This window comes from Otolemur garnettii, unplaced genomic scaffold (genome assembly GCF_000181295.1).
Source record: "Otolemur garnettii isolate 467f Iridium unplaced genomic scaffold, OtoGar3 scaffold00026, whole genome shotgun sequence".
NCBI lineage: Eukaryota > Metazoa > Chordata > Mammalia > Primates > Galagidae > Otolemur > Otolemur garnettii.
In genome coordinates, this window is record NW_003852421.1 from 5,065,790 (window position 1) to 5,081,403 (window position 15,614).

A 15,614-nucleotide genomic window follows, 5' to 3' on the forward strand; every position below is an offset into this window, starting at 1 on the left:
ATGTGAAAATTTTCTTTTATTTTTTGAGACAGTCTCAAACTGTCACCCTGGGTAGAGTGCCATGGCATCACAGCTCACAGCAACCTCCAACTCTTAACTGATTCTCTTGCCTTAGCCTCCCAAGTAGCTGGGACTTCAAGGGCCCACCACAACACCCGGCTATTTTTTGTTGCAGCTGTCATTGCTGGTTAGCTGGTCCCAGCCAGGTTGGAATCCTCCACCCTTGGTGTATGTGGCTGGTGCTATAACCAGTGCGCCACAGGCGCCGAACCTATACCAGAGATTTTAAAAATGATGTATCATTTGATCTTTATTAAAACTCAAAAACTCTGCAGTATATATTGTTCCCATTTTAAAAATAAAACTAAGTCTTGTAAAACAAGTAATTATAGCTAGTAAGATACTCTAAGGAAGGAAGGTGATAAATAAGTAAATAATAGGAAAGGTATCAGGTAGTTTTAAGTGCTATGGTAGGCAGAATTCTAAATGATCCTAAAGGGCCCCCCCCACACACAGTGTGCACACACCTGCTCCCAGCTAACTCAATCTAACCCAAGTTTAGGTGCTGTAGTAAAGGGTTTTCAGGTAAGTCTAAATAAGGGACTAGGCTTCTCTAGGCCAGAGAGATTTAAAGTGTGAGAGACTCTTCATTCCAGGCTTTGAAGATGGAAGCAGCCAAGTGAGGAGGAATATGAGTGGCCCCCATACCAAGGAACTGAGTCCTCCACAACCATGTGAGTGGGGAAAAGAACCCCAAACCCCAAATGAGAACCCAACCTGTCTAATACCTTGATTTTAGCCTTCTAAGACCCTGTGCTAAGATCTCAGCCCTATGCCCAGATTTCTGACCTACAGGACAGTTATGTTTTTAGGTGTTTAGCTGTTTTATATTGTTAAATTCGTGGTAACTTGTTACATAGCATCAGAAAAAAAATATAGTGCTGTATTATGAAGTAAATTAGGGATGACATGACAGGGTGCTTCAGTGACTTTGGATTAAAGGGCCAGAAGTGATATTTAACCTGCAATCTAAACAAAAAAGATGAGACCATGCTAAAAATAGGGACAAGGAACATTTTAGGAAGACAGAATTACTGATGTAGAATAATCATGATGTGTTAAAGAAAAAGGAAAGAAGAAAGTATGGCTGAAGCCCAGTAAATGAAGAGTTGTGTACCACAAAGTTCTCAAGATGAGTAGGAGTCAGAGATCATCAAGATTTTTAAGCATAGGCTGGGCAGGGTGGCTCGCACTTGTAATCCCAGCACTCTGGGAGGCCAAGGTGAGTGAATTGCCTGAGCTCACGAGTTGGAGACCAGCCTGAGCAAGAGGGAGACCCCAGGTCTAAAAAGTAGCTGGGCGTTGTGGCTGGCGCTTGTAGTCCCAGCTACTTGGGAGGCTGAGGCAAGAGGATCGCTTACACCCAAGAGTTTAAGGTTGCTGTGAGCTGTGACACCACAGCTCTCTACTGAGGGCAACAAAGTAAAAGTCTGCTTCAAAAAAAAAAAAAGGAAAAAGAAAGAAAGAAAGATTTAAGATTTGTTTTAAGTTTTGGAGGTAGTCTTACTGATAGCCTGGTTGCTGAAGTGAAGGAAAAAAGAAGAATCAAACATAACTCCCACATTTAAGAATAACTAAATCCACACTTTACATGTGGAATATTCAATAAGCAATTATACAACACACCATCTTTTTTTCTGCCACACACTGGAAGAATCAAGAGCTGCCTTGACAGACATTAAATACACGAACACTAAAGAAAGCTGATGAGCAAAAACCAAAAGAAGATCTAAGCAAACCTTTTCACTGTCTAACACTACAGATAAGCAAAACAGTCCTCAAATACTCCCCCAGGCTGGAAATCCCTGCAAGGACTCAGAGCAAGTTTGCATAGAAATTTCCACTTTATTCTCACTATGGAATTGGTAATTATCTTTGCACAGAATGGTTATGGATAGTCTCCGGATAATTTTCCGTGTTCCACGTAATTCTTATTACACTATAGAAATAATAAATAATGATAATCATGATGACAACAATGAAAACAGCTAACTAAATAGCTAATTCTAGATACTAGACGATATTCCAAGATATGCCAGTGTCTAATCCTCACAACAACCCTGTGAAGTATTATGGAGTTTTTTTGTTTTTTTTTAAGCAATAGTTGTACCTTCGATAAACCTCCTTGGCTATAATACTGCACTGCACAAAGCTATTTTGCTTTTCTGAAAAAAAGGTATTTTAGTTTCTTTTGGTAGACAAAGATACTGAATGATTGAGTGGCTTCTATAGGGAGGCAGAGTGGGGACCAGGTGCAGGAGCTCCTGACCCTCTTCCCGTCCATATCCACAGCACAGCAACGAATGGCCCCTTTTAGCTGCTGGTAGCCAGTTTATACTTAGCTTTTCTCTCAACAGGAGCATAAAGGTTTCCCCGTGAATCCAATCCGATGAAACAAAGAGTTCTTTCCCTTTCAGGATGAATAGTAACCCAGGAGAACTCACTGTCACATGACATGTGCAAAACTTATAGTAATATGAAATAGGATGGCATGCTGGTGCATCAGTATTGCTGGGACAGTATACAAGGAGAAGAGTGGGAGAGGTACAACTACAAAGGGCCCAGGTCATAGAAGGATGCTTAGACTTATCTTATAGACTGCAAATATTACCAAAGAGTTTAAAAAAGTGAAATAATGTTAGGTTGCTCTGGCAGCAGGGGAAAAACTGGCTCTCAGTTGGTTGATAAAGCAGTCATATCTGTCAGAAGAAGTGGATCTTTATGAGCTAACATCTAGAGAAGATTTGGTCACTGAATATGGGCTCTATGGGGGAAAGAATAGCCAAAGATCATTCTCAAGTTTTAACTGGAGTGGCTGCTGATGCCCCAACTGAGGAAAAAAATGTAGAAAATGGGTTTGGAAAGCTCAGATCCATCAATCTCAAAAATCTTTTTTTTTTTCACTAATCTCAATTTATAGATTAAAAACAATTGAGATTGACAGACATTAAATTCAGAGTTAGCACCAGACCATGAACCCGAGTCTCCTGCTGTCTAGTCTTGTACTCATCCCATTAAAAACAAGCATTTCTGAGCCGGGCACATACACCTGTAGTCCCAACTAAGCAGTAAGATTGCCTGAGCCCAATAGTTGCCCAATGACTAGCCTGGGCAACATACCAAGACCCTTTAAACAAAAACAAAAGGAAAAAGAAGAAAGAAAGAACAAAAAGGAAGAAAAAACCTAAGCATTTTTGTCTCTCCATAATTTCTGTTTGTATATTTCATAAAGATGTGAACTGAAATCAGAGTTTAGAACTAGGGAATTTCTGTTCTGCATATAAACACACTAACAATTGGGGAAGTGTTTTTATAAAGTAAGTTTTAAATACTCACTTCAAATTCCTTTATAAAATAACGTGTTTCACCTTGAATAACTGGTCTGTGATCCAAGAGCCTTGAATGAATTTCTCCAAGATCTATAAAGACAAAATGAAATTCAGGGTTAATCCATGCTAAGTGGCATAATCTTTCCCGCTTCCCCACCAACACACGAAGGTTAAAATCCAGTTTAGTCCATGGATTAAGAGGACTGCCATCCACTACATCCACTGCCAGAGTGTGTGTATTAAAATATAACTGCTTTTGAGAGCAATCTGAAAATATCCAATAAAACTGAAGATGTATACCTAGTAATTTTATGCCTTGGTATATAAGCTAGAAAAACTTTTACACAAATGAACAGGTATTTCTAAGTACATTTACTACAGCATAGATGTAATTAATATTACATGTCAAAGAAAAAAAGGGAACACTTTAAACATAATTATACATTGGAACACCATAAATCAGCAAGTATAAATGAATACACTAAAGTCACGTTAACATAGATAAATCCCACAAATATAATACTGGACAAAAAAGCAACTTTTAGAAAGTTTAGAGCCATTTATATGAAGTCTAAACGTATGCAAAATTACACTTCCTTTTGAGACACATACCAGGTGACAGATGAGAATGATAAAGATCAAATTCAGGACAGTGGTTGCTTTTAGCAAGGAGGGAGGGTAACGAATGCAATCAAAGCAAGATACACAGTGGGGCTTTCAATGATTTATTTATTAAGGTGGGTAGTGTGTATTCCTTATAAGTCTCTTTACTTTTTCTGAAAGTAAAGGTCTGAAAGTCATAAATAAGGAAAAAAGTTCTGATTTTTAACTGTTTTGGTGAGTCAGTCCATTAACTCTTCTTAGTAATTCATCTATAGTTTAAGATGTAAATGTCAAAATTCCTGGAGAAGTTAAATTTCCAAGTAAGAATATGTATTATTGGCTTGGCACCTGTAGCTCGAGCCACATACACCAGAGCTGGTGGGTTCAAATCCAGCCAGGCCTCCCAAACAACAATGACAATTACAAACAAAAAATAGCTGGGCATTGTGGCGGGAGCCTGTAGTCCCAGCTACTTGGGAGGCTGAGGCAAGAGAATTGCTGAAGCCCAGGAGTTGGAGGTTGCTGTGACCTGTGATGTCATGCCACTCTATCCAAGGCAACAGCTTGAGGCTCTGTCTCAATAAAAAAAGTATTATTCATGTTCATTCATTAGTAATCTGTTCCCCAAATTTCTGATTTTTACAGACATGCAATTGGGCAGATTCCAACTCCCTATTCTTGCAAATTGGATTAGGACACATCCTGCAAAGTATGCTAAGTAGAAAAAATATAAGCACAAAATATAACCACTTTATATATCTGGTATATGTAAGGAACTCTTACAACTTAACAACAAAAACCTGAACCAAAAAATGAACAAAGAACTTGAATAGACATTTCTCTAAAGAAGATACACAAATGGCCAATAAGTATATGGAAAGGTGCTTAACATCACTAACCATCATGGAAATGCAAATGAAACTACAATGAGACACCATCTCATATCCATCAGGATGGCTGCTACCAGAGAAAGAAAATAACAATGTTGGTAAGATGTAAAAGATTATAAGATAACAATGTTGGTAAGATGTAAAAGATTATAAAATAACAACGTTGGTAAGATGTAAAAGATTATAACATAATAATGTTGGTGAAATAACAATGTTGGTAAGGTTGTGGAGAAAGGTGAACCCCTGTGCACCATTAGTGGGAATGTAAACCGCTGTAACCAACATAAAAAACTGTATAGCAATTCCTCAAAAAATTAAAAACAGAATTACCATATGATCCAGCAATCCTACTTCTGGGTATTTACCCCAAAGACTTGAGAGCAGGTATTTGAAAAGATACTTGTGCACTCAAGTTCACAGCAGCATTATTCACAATAACTAGAACATGAAAACAACACAAAAGTCCATTGACAGATGAATGGATAAACTAAACGTGGTAAATACAGACAATGGAATATTACTCAGTCTCCAAAAGGACAGAAATTCTGACACATGCTACAACATGGATACATGTTGAGGATACTTTGCTAAGTGAAAAAAGCCAGTCACAAAAGGAAAAATATTATATGGTTCAACTTACAGGCAGTACAGAGACTAGTCAAATTCAGACAGAATGGCGGTTGCTAGGGAATAGGGGAGAGGTTGTTTCATGATACAGTGTCCATTTTGCAAGTTGAAGAGTTCTATAGATGTGACGGTAGCACAACAATAAGAATGTACTTAAGGCTGCTGAACTGTACCCTTCATAAAGAAATGTAAATTATGTTGTTTACAATTTAAAAAATTAAAGTAATACTTCACTAAGATTGCATATATAATTCTAATTTAGCGCTAATAATCATGTAACACTCTCACATTCCTAATTAGACGTAAGAAACAACCTGAAATACAAAGTTTAAAAACAGCCACAGCCAGCTGAGCTGGGGCTGCCCACAAACCTGACAGATAAGGTTAAAATAAAACACACAGCGCCCAAGGATACCATCCCCCCGGTAGTGCTGAAGGATTCTGGAATCATAAAAGGCTTCCCTACTGAGGATAGTGGGACTGACAGGCTAAGTTCAGAGTTAAGGAAGGATGGTCAATGAGAAAGTGTAGTATCTAACTGGCAAAACTCTTCCCGCAGGAAACAGGGTCGATATGACCTTTGGGAAACCAAAGCTAAGGCAGGGTCTGTGACAATCCAGGTTGTAACCAGGCTGGAACCTTCTCCCAGCTCAAAGCACGCCAGACAAACGGACGCTTCTGCACGGGTAAGGCTTTTAGGGCGCTTTCATATAAATGTTATCTCATTTACTCCTCGCGCAACCCAGGAGCAAACAGGGTAGGAAAGTGAGTAAAGCGAATGACTCGAAGTCACACAATTCCTAAGCGACGGCTTCCCAGCTCTCAACTCCCGTCCTTGACATTACAGGTCGGTCGTGAGGCTGTCCAACGAAGCTCTGCGCCCGGGGTCAGGAGGCGGGCCTAAGAGTTCAGGGATGCAACAGAGGAAAGCGAGCAAGATGAGTTAGGTCGGCTGACTGTTACTGGGAAGCATCTGGCCTGGCAAACAGGCAAGGACCGACAAGGCTCCCCCATCCCGCACAAACGCGCGCGGGCCCCGGAGATCGATGTCAGCCTGGAGCGCGGCCCTGGTCAGAGGGCTCAGCTTGGGAGGTGGGGCTGCGCTGAGATCCACCAGGAACCACGGCCCTGCCGCTCCGTACCCTTGATAATGAGGTGCGCTGTGCCTGCGGTCCCCAGAGAGTCCCTCTTCTTGTTGCCGCCGCCCACGGCGGTCTCACAACCCACAGGGGTCTCTGTCCCTCCGCCACTCATCCCGACCAGTTCCGCCCACCCGCGGCCGCGCTGCGCCTGCGCAAACCTGGACTGCCCGCTTTAAAGGCGCATCCGGGTTTTCATCATCACAGGACGACGGAGAAGTTGAATCCACCCAACCTGCAGTTCCAGAAAGGCGCACGTAGTGCAACCAGGGGGGTGAGCTGACCGAAGCTAATGACGCCATCTTGGATTAGGGCAGCGCCGCGGAACTAGGAAGGGGCTAAACTCCGTAATTCGTCCGTAAGGTGTGGTTTAGGAAGAGGCAGAGCGGGCTAGGGTGCAGTCGATGAATGATACTAATAGTAGAAATATTATTGCCTGCCACCAATTTTATAAAGCATTTTGACATGCATTGTCACATTTGGTTATCATAGCAACATGAGGGGCCTGTTTTACCATTTCTTTCTAACAATTGAAGTAATAGGGTTAGGCCGACTTGTGACTATGGTTACAAAAAAATATCTTTTCTGGTGTTTGTATTTACAAAATTCCAACCATTTGTTACGTGGCCTAAGATAAAATATATGAAATGGTGTAAGGGACTGATCTGCTGGGCAGTTATGAATTGGCGTCGTCATGAAGAGACAACCACAAGGCTGCTCTGTGTCCGCTGCCATTTGATAAACCCACGATGTTCATCTTGTATTCTCTACAAGCCTTCCTCGTTTTCAAAGAACAATGGACAACTTTTCAGTGACTCCTTCACCTCCAGTTTCACCCAGTGATTCTTACTAAGAATCATGTCTGATTTCTCCCTTCTCCTTTCTCTATTCCATACAGTCCTTACCCTCACAGTGTTGAAGGAGGATTATAAAACATTGACAATAAAGGGCCTGTGAAAGATGGAATGAGGGAAGGGGCAGCACACACCTGGCCCTCCTAGGCTGAAGGGGTCAGGAAAGGCTTCCCAGAGGAGGCAAATGTTCATCCTCAGACTGGAAATCTTTGGTGGAGAGAGAGAAGAAGGAACTTGGAAATCCTTTCCTAGTAGAGGAAAGGGTAAGCTCAAAGGCAAAGAGGCATAAAACAAATGAATTAATGAACAAAATATAAACTTGGTTAATATAGTTGGGTCTGGCTTCTAACCTTTCTAGTCTTACTCACATTTCTCTAATTTTAGCATCAATCTCTAGAAAGCATCTTTTTAAAGCGCCTTGTTATTCCCTCCACTTCTAAGTCACTTTGCCTTCTCTAAGGCACTTTCCTTATTCCAGACTTTCCTTTGTCCCTCCAAGAAAAAATTTCCTCTAAACCTGCCTTCTTAGTGTCCTTGAACTACTGAAAAACCTGGGAAGGTTCACTATAGTACAACGAGGTTGAATGCTTCTCCAACATTAATGTAACTGTTTTTAAAAAGCAGAATCTGAGTTCTGCCTTCAGTATTTGCCAATTGATTGTGATATAAGTGATAAATGAAACTCTGGCTGCAGTAATTAAGATTCTGGAAATAGAATTGGGTTCTAATTCTGACTCTGCCACTTACCAGTCATTACTTTTCTCTAAAATGGCAATAAAATATCCATCTTATATACTTGTAATGCAATTACTACAGTGCCTGACACATAGTAAATGCTCAAAAAATGCAATTACAGTGCTTGCTCTGGCAGCACATGTACAGAGGTGAACAATGCAGAGATCAGCATGACCCCTGTGCAAGGATGACATGCAAATTCATGAAGGATTCCATATTTTTTTTAAAAATGCAGTTACAATAACCTCCTGTATCTACTTGTAAAGCAGATATATTTTTCTGTTTCCTCTCCCTCTAGTAAACTCCCCCAAAGCACTGTATATTTTGCGCTCATTCTTCTAATCCACTTTGATCACCCATCACTACAGTATTTTCTACTTGTTTAGCACTGCAAAATCTATAAAATGGGTTCGGAGCCTATAGCTCAGTGGTTACGGTGCTGACCACATACACCGAGGTTCGAACCTGACCCTACCCTGCTAAACAACGACAACTACAACAAAAAATAGCCAGGTGTTGTGGCGGGTGCCTGTAGTCCCGGCTACTTGGGAGGCTGAGGCAAGAGAATCGCTTAAGCCCAAGAGTTAGAGGTTGCTGTGAGCTGTGACGCCAGAGCACTCTACCCAGATCGACATAGTGAGACTCTGTCTCAAAAAAATAAAAATAAAATTTATGAAATGATATCATGCATCACACAGTATGTGTCCCTTAATTCTCTCGTTAGTTTACTAGATGAAGATATTAAAATTCCCATTTTCAGATGAGGAAATGGAGGGTCCAAGAACGTAGTCTCCAAAGATGGCTGCAGTGATTCCTCTCCTCCTTGTACACACATGCAACATGCTGCTCTTCCCATCAAGAGAGGGAGCGTTCCCCTCCTTCCCCCGCTTGAAACCGGGCTGCTCTTGTGATTTGCTTTGACCAACAGATCATGGTGGACAAAGACTGGCAGCTTCTGCTTTTGGTCTCTTGTCAGGAAATCCAGGTTGTCCTACTGGAGAAGAGAGGCCACTACAAGGAGAAGCACTGGAAGATGAGCTGTCACATGTAGAGAGAGGCTTCCTGGGTGGGTGAGAATTGAGTCACTTTAGCACTCTAGCCAGGCCCCAATGTATGAGGGAGAGCTTCCTGGATCTTTCAGCCTGGCTACTGGCCAGCTGAATGCAGTCACATGAACTGCATGTGGCGCTGATGCCATCATATGGAGCCAGAAAGTGCCAAATCAACCCACAGTATTGTGAGAAATAAAATTAATAAAAATATTTGCTGTCTGAATCCCTATGTGTATATATTTAAATTATGCCTGCCTCTCACAGAAAGGATTTCAGGTGGTTTACAATGATCCATAGACTCAAACAAGATGGAACTATGATTGGTGAATAGCAGTACCACAGTCAGAACACTGGCCATTTGACGTAAAGCTGGTGCATTTCAGTACGGCAGACCCCCCTTATCCACATGGAATACATTCCAAGACCCCTAGTGGACACATTCACAAGATAGTAATGAACCCTGTTTATTCTATGCCTTTTCCTATGATAGTTTATTTGTAAATTAGACACAATAAAATATTAACAATAACTAATAATAAACAGAACAATTATAACAACTTACTGTAATATAAGTTATGTGAGTGTGTTCTCTCTCTCAAAATATCTTCTTATATTGTACCTCATGGGGCTCAACCCACAGAAGAGATACCCCAGATAAGGGGAGACTACTGTGTCGCAAAAATTATCTGCAGAGAGTGGGTCTTCCTACTATGCCATGGCATGATATATTCCTGCCTCTTTCTTTTTAGACACCCTTTTTCTTAGAATTCTTTCCTCGCTTCTCTACTCATTCAATTCAGTAAATATTATGCTGTGTAATAAAAAATTGACTGGCTTTCATCCCCAGTTTCTGGGAGCTACCCTTTAAAGCCTAGGAATTTCCTAAGTGTCCCTGTCACTCATGGTGAGCCCCTGGGAATATGCCTGAGTTGATGCTCATGAGATGACTCACAGAGGGCCCTTCCATGTTTTCAGGATGGGGCCTGGCCATGCTGGAAAGAACAACAATGGGATCAGAGGGCCTGAGGCTTTTAGCCACGGAATCAGTCTGAGCTGAGTGAAGAAGAGGGGGCTGGAAATTGAGCTCAATCCCACGGCCAATGATTCAAACAACCAGGCCCACATGATGGAACCCCAATAAAAACTGGAGACACTAAAGCTCAGGTGAGCATCCTGCTTGGTAATCATACGTCAAAGTGCCAGGAGAGGGACACATTCCCAAGGACATGTAAGCTCCGCATTTGGACCACTCCTAGACCTCTGTCTATGCATCTCTTCATTTGGCTAGGCCTGATGTGTGCGTTTTATAATAAAACTTCTATGAGTCATTCTAGTGAATTATCAGACCCCAGAGAACAAAGTAGGAAGCTCTCAATTTTTAGACCGTGAGCAAAGCAGTTGGTCTAGGAACCCCAGGGCTTATGACTGGTGTCTGAAGTTAAGTCTTGTGGAGAACCATGTCGTTAACCTCTGAAGTCTGTTCTAACTCCCAGTAGTCAGTGTTAGAACTGCGTTGCAACTTAATGAACACCTACATGGCACTTGCTACATGCCAGGTAAAGTTATCAGTGCTCCACAGATATGAATTCACTTAATCCTTCTGGTAGTCCTTTGAAGTAGGTATTATTATTTTCCTCATTTTACAGATGAGGACACTAAGGCACAAAGAGGTTAAATGACTGCCTGATTTATGGCAGATACAACTATTTTCATGTATCTCTCTGTTTGTATGTTTAAATGTAGATGGTGGGGGAGGAGAGAGTAGGGATGAGATTTGGAAAGGAGGAAGAGAGAAGGCATAGTAACTTTAATAGACCATATGGGCTTTTCACAAAAACATTTGACAGGCTGGACACGGTGGCTTATGCCTATAATCCTAGCACTCTGGGAGGCCAAGGTAGGAGGATTGCTTAAGGTCATGAGTTCAAGACCAGCTTGAGCAACAGTGAGACCCTGCCTCTATTAAAAATAGAAAAAATTAGCTGGGCATAATGGCATGCACCTGTAGTCTCAGATACCAGGAGCTATGGGAAGAGCCTCGTTTGAGCTCAGGAATTTGATGTTGCATTAAGCTATGAAGATGCCACTGTACTCTAACCTGGGTGACTGTATGAGACTCTGTCTCAAAAAAAATTTTACAAATATGTATTAAGCAGCTGTTACGTGCCCAGCACAGTACTAGGAGCTGAGATACGCTGGTAAACAAGACTGATGCAGTATTTTCCTTCCCTCATGGAACATACAATCAGAATAGGTAACATCAAATAAGTACACAACCACTTTTCGGAAACCTGTGGCATGCAGGCTGTGAATCCATGTTTTAGCCATTTGATTGCATTGTTCTGTACACTATTGAGTTGCGTTATTCTCTGAGATAGTCAGGTATGTCTCTGTTTCTTCTTCCCCTTTGCAGAAATCTCTAGACTGCAGCGTGGACAAATATGAGAAGGTCCTAAAAAGAACATTAGCTGTGCTGTCTATCCTGCTGGCACATTTGGCCACTATGAATGTGTCCTTGGCTTTTAACACATGGAATCTCAGAGTTCTGAGGTTAAACTAGGACTCTATATTATCTCCGAGTCGGTCTTACATTATCTTTTATTGTCTCTGGATTGATGAGACTTTTGTGTATTTTTTAAATGAAATTTTTATTAATTGTTGATTCTCATTCAGTTACAGCAAATAATAGAGTTTCCTTGTACACTTTGTCTAGTTTCCCCCAATGGTGACATTTTGCAAATGTTGCTAATATCATGACCAGGATATCACCATTGACACAATCCATCAGTCTTATTCAGATTTTGTCAGGTTTCCCTGTACTCACTGTGTGTGTTTGTTTAGTTTTATGCAATTTTATCACACATGTAGGCTTACACTTCCATCACCACAGTTAAGACACTGGACAGTTCTGAAGCCGAAACGATCTTCTTAAGATGCCTGTTTACAACCACACCTACCTTCTTCTCTGCCCCTGGCAACCTATAATCTGTTATCCATTTCCAAAGTTGTGTCACTTCAAAGATATTATAGAAATGAAATCATACACCAAGTACTTTTCATGCTTTTAAGAATAGGTGTTCTCATATCATAGCACTCTATACAAGATCATTTTTTAGAGAATCAATATCAGATACACATACAGTAGATGCCAAAATATGTATATAGTGATTCTTATACTATGGTTATCACACCAACAGAATTAGAATTACTTGGCAATTTCTTAGAAATAAGAATTCGCAAGGCTTACCCCAGACCTCCCAAATCGGAACCCCAAAATCTGTGTTTTAAGAAGCTCCAGGTGATTCCCAGGCACACTAAAGTCTGAGAACCACTGCTCTAGCGCCAATGTCTATCACCCACTCCCTAAGCATCTGGCAATGAGAGTTGACTATAGAGTTCTTTGATGCAAGTGACAGTGTTCAAGTTGAGTGGTGAAAACAGTCAGGAACTGGAAACCTCATGAGGCCAGTCTAAGAATTAAAAATCTCTGAGAGCTTTTAAGATAAGACGTGTGGGTATAAGGTGCACAGGGTCAGAAAAAATGGGGCAGTGGAGGAAAAATAACTTACATTATGTGGACAGGCCACTTCTGCACCAAAGAAGCTTTGGAATTTGTAATCAGGTGGTTGGAAGTTTCTCATCTTGGTCAAAGTAAGCCTGCGGCCTTACTGTAGAGCTATGCCTTGTCAAATGAGTCGTATAGCTACTGTATTTCAAGCTTAACTTGGACAGACAGGCCTGCCAGGCACAAATTTCTCAAGCAGATGATGTTAGGGAGGACAAAAATTATCCACTGAGGGACTGTGAGGATAGATGACACTCAGCAGGAAAGGCAAGCCAAATCTGTAGGATTCATAATACAATTGGCTAGCCCTAGGGACCTGGACTCTTTGAAGTGGAAGAGACAGCCGGAACAAGCCCTCAAATTAACTCACTGGGCTGGAAAAGATGTAATGCTTCCCCCCAACCTCAAAGAAACACAAGTTTCAAAGATTAAAATATTCCTAAAGCAGTCACAATAATGGAAGTGAACTCTTTGAGACAAAATAGAAAAAATGGCCAACCTCTCAAATTCTCCTGACTTCCTGTCTACCCTCTTTTGGCCTCTCTCCCTTAAGTGAAAGATGAGTTTTGCTAGATTAGGTAGCAGGTGGAATTAGTTTTATTCGCCAGCAGTGTTGGGAATAAAGGCAGAGCCTGCAGGAATGTGGGCTCCAGCAACAAGTAATCATTATTGCAAAATCAAATTCCCCATCTCATCTATGATATGCCTGTATGTAACCCTAGAGCTGAGCTTCTGTGTTATAAATCCAGCATACAAGGCATGGAGCAGTGGGGTGTGGGGTCCCTGGTGTATCTAAATGCTCTGCCCAGCAAGAGAGATATATGACGGTAACTTTCTCCCCATTGCTTTTGCAATAAAATTCACCCAGTGCTGCAGGAAGAGTTAGGAATGTAATTCAGCTCCAATAAATCAAGACCAAAATTAAGATGGCCAGATATGTAGCAGCCTGCTCAGGTGTATAGAGAATTTGAAATTTAGTGCCCTGGTAATGGGGAGTAGCAGATTATCTAACTGTGGGGACAAAGAAGAAATATTGCTCTCTGGGGTAAAAAGCTAAATGCTCTAATCCATTAAGCTACCACATCTCTGCCAAAGCTAGATCAATATTAAAGTTCATATAACATCTGACTTTTTTTTTAGGGAATGAAGTCAAATGTTAAGAAGAAAATATAAATGAATAAGCTATAGTTCACAATAATTGTAATTTGACTACTTGTCAAATAGTTGTGTGTACCTGATTATAAGGGAGTTCTAGTCTTTTTCTAACAATATATCTGCTTTAATTTTTATCAACAGATTTTGAAGCTATTCTGGAAAGACTGTCACCGGGGCTCTCATTTTCAGAGGGCACTGAGGACATGAGGCACTGGCAGTGGACGACCCTTCCCATTCATTCTATTCCTACTTGGAGTCGATGGAAGGCCAAGGTTTAACAGGGAGTAATAATCTTATTGCTGAACTGGACGGGGATGATGATGTCATTCTTGAAGTTATGTCACTTTTTCTGCCGTGTCGTGATAGTGGCCACACACGCACAGAGCTTCACCCGCTATTTCAAGATATCTTGGATGTTTGGGTATAACTGTGCCTACAGACAAACGGTCTTTTGCTATTGCTCCCAGTTCTATTATTTCTATTTGTTTTAAAACTAGTATTTAATCTAATAAATGAAAACGCTTGACTGAAGAGTGATCCCTCCCTATTTGGAATTTACAGTTTGTTCTTGAAAGTCATATGTGGAATAGGGACAAGTATCTGATTCGGGGTAGTTGATTCAAATCTGGTGAAGATTTGTTTTCTGGTGACAGATTGTCTTCTACCCGTCCATTTAAGATGTTGGTTACATGTGGCTTAGTCTCTGCCTCTTCCCTAGCTCCTAAATTAACAAAAAATAAGTACAGAACACACAACCCAGTAGACACTCAGTAAATGATAACCAGTTATTTTTATTTACTTTCAAAGAATACAGGGTGGCTATAGCCTCCCAAAGAATGCTCTATTACCCACTCTACAAGGGCAGGGTTGTAATGGGGTTATCTGTATGGCCTAGCAGAGTGGTGCATAGTAGGCACTAAATAATATCTAAGGGAATCACTGAAGGGTCAGTGCTACAGACTTCTGGGAATTACAGAGAGAAAATGGTTGGACAGCAGTATTCACATTTCAGAAGCAATAGCATGCATGAAGATGGCTGTACTCTTTTTTTGGACAGGTCTCATTGCTCTTTTAGAAATAAAATAAGAAAAATAGCACAGTCCTTACTTCCAACAGCTTGAAAGATGTGAGAATCTGAGACTGTGAAACTGGGAATATGAATTCATGTTTTACCAAAATCTAAAGATGCCCTGTTACCATTTGTCTTCCCTCAAATGGGCTCAGGTATTGAACAGGTTGGCACCTGAGGGATAGCTAGCTGCTAGAAAAAGAATTTGGCTTCATAAAGTTGTAAGTTATACTTTTACGATCTTCCATAGCCGTTTATTGATCATTTTCTGTGTGCTAGGCACAGTGCTGGGCAATTTTTATACATTCTCATTGCAAATTAAGTGATATCAATGATCTTTATCTCTATTTCATGTGAGGAATTTTATATGCAGTGACTCATGCAAAGTCTTACACTTAATATATGGTGAGGCTGGTGTTTAACTCCACTTCTTTATTTCCAATTGCTTTATTGAACTATAACTCACATATTGCAGCATTTACCATTTAAAGTATACAAGTTAGAGGGTTTTACTGTATTCATAGAGTTGTACCATC

The 15,614-nt window shown here is 40.8% G+C and overlaps 1 protein-coding gene and 1 pseudogene across 2 annotated transcripts in view; one reads left to right on the plus strand and one right to left on the minus strand.

Annotated features, from left to right (window-relative positions):
* Positions 1-6,795, minus strand: part of BLOC1S5 (biogenesis of lysosomal organelles complex 1 subunit 5) — a 34,076-nt gene extending 27,281 nt beyond the window's left edge. The window contains exons 1-2 of one of the 2 annotated variants that reach the window (XM_003788358.3): positions 6,652-6,795; positions 3,397-3,479 (exon numbers count right to left, since the gene is read on the minus strand). In XM_003788358.3, the coding sequence (XP_003788406.1) occupies positions 3,397-3,479; positions 6,652-6,763 (195 nt within the window). In that variant the 5' untranslated portion in view covers positions 6,764-6,795. The remainder of the gene's footprint in view (positions 1-3,396; positions 3,480-6,651) is intronic. The other variant, XM_023512273.1, reaches the window with a different exon arrangement.
* Positions 6,796-8,359: 1,564 nt separating this feature from the next.
* LOC111724812 lies at positions 8,360-8,459 on the plus strand (annotated as a pseudogene).
* The last annotated feature ends 7,155 nt before the right edge of the window (positions 8,460-15,614 follow it).